General features: G+C 46.2%; 1 protein-coding gene across 1 annotated transcript; it reads right to left on the bottom strand.

The window, feature by feature from the left end:
* Nucleotides 1-2,317: 2,317 nt before the first annotated feature.
* Nucleotides 2,318-3,202, bottom strand: LOC145265347 (uncharacterized). Its single transcript, XM_080121112.1, has one exon. The coding sequence runs from the start codon at nt 3,200-3,202 to the stop codon at nt 2,318-2,320; it is 885 nt and encodes a 294-aa protein (XP_079977238.1).
* Nucleotides 3,203-6,725: the final 3,523 nt, after the last annotated feature.

The following is a 6,725-nucleotide window of genomic DNA, read 5'->3' on the forward strand; positions in this document are numbered from 1 at the left end:
TGTGTAACCAGGGCTCGGGCAACAGTTTCTGCGGAAATATCTGCGATGGGGATGGCTTCAGGCCATCTAGAGAATCTGTCGATGCAAGTCAATAAGTATGTACAGTTTCTCGAATGTGGGAGTGGATCCACTAAATCTATGTAAACGTGTTGAAATCGTGCCTCAGGGGTTGCGAAGGTAGCAAGGAGACTTTTAATATGCCTCTGTACTTTCGATTTCTGGCAAGGGACGCAACTCTTGGTCCATTCGTGAACGTCTCGGTTAATGGCTGTCCAGATGAAACGAGAAGTCACCAGCTTCTGCGTGGAATGAATGCCAGGATGTGACAAGTTGTGTAATTGAAAGAAGACAGCTCGCCTGTGCTTAAGGGGTACATAGGGGCGTTCATGACCGTTCGAAACATTGCACCATATCGTCTCGTTGGAACAAGGTACTGGGACTTGCTTGAAAGTTAGATTTTCGGAGTGACGTAAGCGATTTAGTTCTTCGTCATCCCGTTGGCGATCTGGTGGAGGTCGATCTCGTCAATCACTTGAATGGCATCGATGTGCATTCTCGACAATGCATCTGCAACTATGTTCTCCTTCCCTCTGATATGCAACTATGTTCTCCTTCCCTCTGATATACTTGATATCCGCAGTAAATTGTGATATGAAATCCAAATGGCGAGCTTCCCTGGGTGAGTGTTTTCCGGGCTTGGCAAGCAAAGCATGCGATAACGGCTTGTGATCCGTAAAAAGCGTGAAAGTGGATCCTTCCAACATGTAACGAAAGTGTTTAACTGCGCAGTATGCGGTCAAAAGTTCCCTGCTGAAAGTGCTGTATTTGGTTTCAGCGTGCTGAAGACGCCTTGAGAAAAAAGCTAGTGGTTGCCAAGTATTATCCACTAATTGTTGCATTACACCTCCAATGCCAACGTCGGATGCATCGACGGATAAAGCTAGGGGTGCATCTGGACGGGGAAAAACCAACATTGTCGCTTCTGTTAATGCCTGCTTGACCTTATCGAAGGAACATAATTCCGTTTCTCTTAATGTAATCGTCTCATTTTTTTTGTTTTTATTTCTGAGTACGTCGGTTAATGGCTGCGCGATTGCAGCACAATGGGGCACGAAACGTTGATAGAAATTAATTAAACCGAGGAACTCTCGAAGTTTACGAAGTGAAGTGGGAGCTTGGTAATCGACTATAGATTGGACTTTCTCTGGAAGGGGATGGATACCTTCTTTGTCGATTAAATGACCGAGAAACGAAAGTGAAAAAACTCTAAACTCGCATTTTTGGGGGTTAATAATAACGCCATAATCTGTCAATCTGTGAAATAACTGCTGCAGATGCTGTAAGTATTCACGTTCATATGCACTTGCCACGAGGAGATCGTCGATATATGCATAGACGAACGGTAGTCCTCGCAAAACTGCGTCGATAAAGCGTTGAAAAGATTGCCCTGCATTACGTAATCCAAAGGGCATGCATAAGAATTTGAAAAGGCCGAAAGGAGTTGTGATCGCAGTCTTAGAAACATCCTCTGGGTGTACGGGAATCTGGTTGTACACGCGAACAAGGTCGATTTTGGAGAACACTGTTTTTCCGTGAAGCGAGTTAGAAAAGTCTTGCAGATGCAGAATAGGGTAATTGTCCGGAGTAGTGCGACTGTTAAGTGCGCGGTAATCCCCACAAGGGTGCCATTCGTCGGCTGATTTTTTTCGCACCATGTGGAGTGGCGATGACCAGTTGCTATTAGAGGGTCGAATAATGCCTAAATCCAACATGTGCTGAAATTCTTGTTTAGCCGCCCTTAAACGATTGGGTTTAAGTCTGCGCAGGCGCGCGCTCACAGGCGGTCCCCTTGTTTAGATATGATGAGTGACATCATGTTTAACTTTATCACCGTTAAAAGTAGGACGAGTTAATTCCGGGAAACCTCACAGCAAATCTGTATACGGATCCGTGGTGTCTTTACGTATAACTGGGCTGATCTCGGTCGACCCACTGATTATGCCTTGCAAGGAACGTCCAGTGTTATTATCAATGAGTTTGCTGCGTTTGACATCTACAAGGATGCCGAAATGGTGCAGAAAATCCGCCCCTAAAATCGGAACGAGTAGCTTTGCGACGATGAAGACCCAACATAGTGCGCGCTGTAATCCAAGATTTAATGTTATCGATGTCTCTCCGTAAGTAGGAATGGAGGAGTGATTCACTGCGTGTAGAAATAAGTTTGATTGAGGACGATTCTCTTTCACAAACTTCTTAGGGATCATACTGACCTCCGCACCGGTATCAACGAGAAATCGTATACCAGTAGTTCTATCAGTCACGTACAGGGTGCGATGAATGTTGTTCTTGCCAGGAGTGTCGGCCGCTCCCACTGCCTGGCCTGGGCGTTTCCCGAGAAACGTTTCTTCGTATATGAACATGGCTGGTGGCATCGGTAAGCTCTTTCACTGAAACACGCGTGGTACTTGCAGAGCCCACCGCTGTTCTGAGTGCTGCTAAATCGCCGGGGACGGACTCGCTCAGTGGGGTGCTTATGCATTTTTGGTTTGAGCTCGAGGCCATGTAACTGTTCACTCAGGTGGTGAATCATTTGAGCCTGTCGCTCTAGTTCCTCGCGTATATCTGTGGAGGGGTTTGCGACGTTAGGCAGGGCATCATTAGAGCTGTGCGTGTGAACTGGGGCTATGGAAACGGTCACGTCCATAATTTTGTCGGCTAGGTCCGCTAGCTCCTCAACGGTTGTGGAGTCATTCGAAGAGGCGAGTATCATTTGAATACTCGATGGCAGTCTATTGACGAAAAGTTGTTTAAGTATGTCCGGCGGTAGTAAGTTCTCACCCATCAACAGCTTCATACGTCTGAGTAACTGAGACGGTTTTCGATCTCCGAGTTCTTCTTCTACAAGAAGTTGACAAAGGCGTTTCTGCTGTGAATCGGTTGTCCTACGAATCAATTCCGATTTGAAATAATCGTAGCTGATCGATCCAGGGGGTGACATGATCAGGTCGCGAACCTCCGCCATTACTTCATGCGTTAATGCGGCCACCACGTGGTTGAATTTCGTCACATCGATCAGGATCCTTTGCGTGTAGAACTGGGCCTCTACGTGTGTGAACCATAATGTTGGATCGTGCGTCCAACAAGGAGGAATCCTCAAAATAGCCTGAGTAGCCGTCGTTGAAGGAAGCGCCTCACTGTCCATCGTGGGGAACGCGTTGAAGAGAACGATGACCGCAGAAAATCTCCGTAAGATTCTTTACGCCTAGAAAAACCGATGTGCCGCTAAGGTCGACATGTACGTCATTCGGCATGCGCGTGGTCGCTGAGAAATTTCCCTTGTGTGATTACAGGTAATTCTTCCTTATTGATAATATCCACAATTCCTTGCATGTTCTGCCAAAGTCTGACGAAAAAAAGGGGTCACCAGTGAAGCGAGGTGCTCGCTGGGCAAAACAACAAACAGATCACTTAAAATTAATTTTTCAAAAACATTAATAAGAAAACAAATATTTAGAAAAATTAATTAAAAACAAATAATCAGACTTGGCTTGTTATAAGAGGTGTAAATTTATTTGCCCTGGTGTATCACACTCGTGTTTATTTTGAGTCCGAAAAAAAAAGAAGAAATCCTTCCTGACTGGTCAAATGTTTTTGGCGTTAAGGTGGAAAGAAATGATAAATATATTTTCTTTAGAAAAGGCGTTTGAGTAAGGAGCGGAGTGAATAGATAAGAAGAATGTTTTTCTTTTTTTTGTGTGGTTTCACCATTGGAACTGGCACAGGGTGTGTCACGCATGAGCGAAAGAGCGTGGCAGTAACGCGTCTTACTCCTCTGGTGTTCGCGAGCCAAAAGAGAGCGAGAGACTCCTCGAATTTAGCGCCACGGCTTTTTTTTGTCTTTTTTTTTTGGAGCTCTCCGGAAACGGTGAATGTTCAATGTCACTGTCAAAATTAGTTCCGGGGTAGACGCTACAGCAGTTAACCCAGAATCCGTTGCTGGAGAAAAGAAAACCCAGGGGAATGGAGGGGGTGGAGGGGGAGGAGCGGGCTCAGAAAAAATAAGAGTTTTTGACCTCCCCTCACGGGGATGTCGGGTTAGCAGCTCAAATCCCCCCATGAGGGGGAGAGCAGAGAAGAAAGACGCAGGGGGTGCTAGCGGGTCAGCGTGCCGTGTCGCAATTAAGAGAGAGAGAGGGGATAGACATTTCTGCCCACAGAGGGGAGCAAAAACGAAACACCCGCCCTTCCCTCACGTCACCCTACCCACTTGCTACCCAACAGAAGCGAGAAAGCGAACCCTGTCTGCTCGATCCACTGGGAGAGCAGCGAAGATAGACAAAGTTTTGGCCTGGGAGGTCAGAGTGCTGCTCAGGCAATTAAGTGTGGAGAGAGTAGACCATCCCAGTCTCGAGAGGTGAGACCGAAACGAAGAACAAACAAAATAGCAAAAAGGAAAAAACCAACAAAAGCCGGTCACAACTACCAACTTAGTGGTGCTGGTCCCGAAATTCCAGAACAACAAAATTGGAGAACAGATACTACACTTTGATCTTTATATTTAATTTATTTCGTTTAAAGAAAAAATTACAATTAAAAAAATTCCAATATAAAATTAAAACATTTAAAAAAGTAAGATCTCCAAAAGACAAAACAAATTTAGGCACAAGGCCCTATAAGATCTGGGGAGGGGAGTGTTGCAGGGTCTTTGTAACTAAAGTAAAAATGGAGTCTGTGCCGACTTTACTCTTGACTGGCAACATTTACCACAATACCTCATTCACTCTGTGGAATCTAAAGCTAATTAATGAAAACCCCAGCGTTTTTACAAAAAGGATATATATATATACAATTTCTGTATGTGTGTGTGTGTGTGTGTGTGTGTGTGTGCGCATTTTTTTTATTTTTTTATATATATATAAAAGTGGGTGTGTGTGTGTGTGTGTGTGTGTGTGTGTGTGTGTGTGTGTGTGTGTGTGTGTGTGTGAAAAAAGTTCAATTCATTGGAAAAAATAAAAAGTTCTTGAACTTGGAAGAAAAATAGTTCGTGTTGGGGAGTGGGGAATATAGAAAAAATGTACAAAAAATACAATTGCCTAGCGCAGTAAGGTCCCTCCCTAAGCTAATCTAAGTAGTTAGATCGCCTACTGTTTTCCGGGGCACCGAAAACAAGCGGGGAGATCCCTAATGGGGATTGGGAAGACTTCATATCGGGTGTTAGGAGTAAAATAAATAGATTGTTGAAAACAAAAGGGAGGAATATATTAGGTGGCGACCTTCGAGTAGGGGTTGATCAAGGGATGATAAAACAAAAAGATAGGGGGGGTAGTGGTAGGGTAGTCTCGGAAGGTTCTCTAGTGCCAAAAAAACAAAAAATCGAGGGACAGGATCTCATTTGTACCACCAGTCAAGAGTCTCTTTACTTTTTATTTGTCTAACCTAGCGGGATGGGCTCCGTAGGACCCAGTACCGCATGTGCCATGCCTATGGTGGTAACACGAATTCAAACTTGGCGCCTCGTTGGATGCACAAGCTAGCGTCATGCACCCACCTCTTGTCAAAGGCCACTCGAGGCAACCTCTTCCAATCGCATCTGATCTTTACTTTAAGCAGATGTTTAAAGTAGACTATCAGATCCCGATCCGGAACAGATATCCCTTTGCGGACTCGCTTGAGGCGTGTGATCCATATGACTACTGCTAGTATCGCTAGAAAAACCATTCTTTTCTCCCTAGGCAGCGGCGGATCAATGTTCTCCACAAAATATGATTCATTGAGTTCAAGCCAGTGCTTGGCATCGATGCGAGCCGTTACCTCGTTGACGTACCCTAGGGGGGTCTTGAGCTTGCTACAGCGGAAAAAGGCATGATCGGCCGTTTCTCTCATATTTCGTCGCAGCGCAGGCAGTAGACCCAGGTTTCTTCATTGTAAAGGTTGAGTTCCTCAAGGAGGGGCAGTGCGTTCCGGACAAGTCGCCAGGTAAGGGAAAATTCCGAATTTGTAAGAAAGTCCCGTCCCGGCGCCCAACTCCACTGGGAGCGGACCTCCTCCAACGAGATCCCCGTCCGTTTCACTAGTGGTTCCTTTTTGCTACGCCCCACTAGCTCCCGATAAAGCCTGTTCCTAGACTGTTCGAGGACACTGGTCCCCGGCAACGCTCTAAGTGTGGACCGGCATTCGGCGTAGAATGGTTTTTCCCCCCTTGGTCTCCGCCGTGCTTCGACAGAGGGGTCAGGTGTGAGATTGGAAAACGAGCTTTCAACCGCAGTGACCCATGGAACGTCTACGTACAATGAATGGCTCAGGAAGGCCAACCTCTCTGCGTGCTTGTGACACAGGAGATTGGGCAGTCCCAAGCCTCCCTCGCTCGGATTTCGAACACAGACCTCTCTGCAAACATAATGCTTACCCTCGTTCCACAAGAGTGTGTCGAGGTGCTCCTGTAAGCTCATTCGTCGTTTTGCAGGGAGGGGAAGTACAGACAGACGGTAAAGAATGAGCGGAAAGACATGTAGCACACGTCTCCGCCTTACCCTTCAAGGACAATTTCCTTCGAACCCAAGTCTTAACAGAGGATTCGACCTTGGCCTCTACTTCCGACCAGTTTTTCTTAAGCTGGAGACCCGGTCCGAAGCAAACGCCAAGGATCCGGACCGGGCTGTCGGTTTAACTGAAGATGCCCGGAAGCAAATTTACTCCGGTCCAGGCACCCAACCGCAGACCCACCG

Source organism: Euprymna scolopes, chromosome 40 (genome assembly GCF_053919585.1).
Source record: "Euprymna scolopes isolate OS-2025 chromosome 40, ASM5391958v1, whole genome shotgun sequence".
Classification (NCBI taxonomy): domain Eukaryota; kingdom Metazoa; phylum Mollusca; class Cephalopoda; order Sepiida; family Sepiolidae; genus Euprymna; species Euprymna scolopes.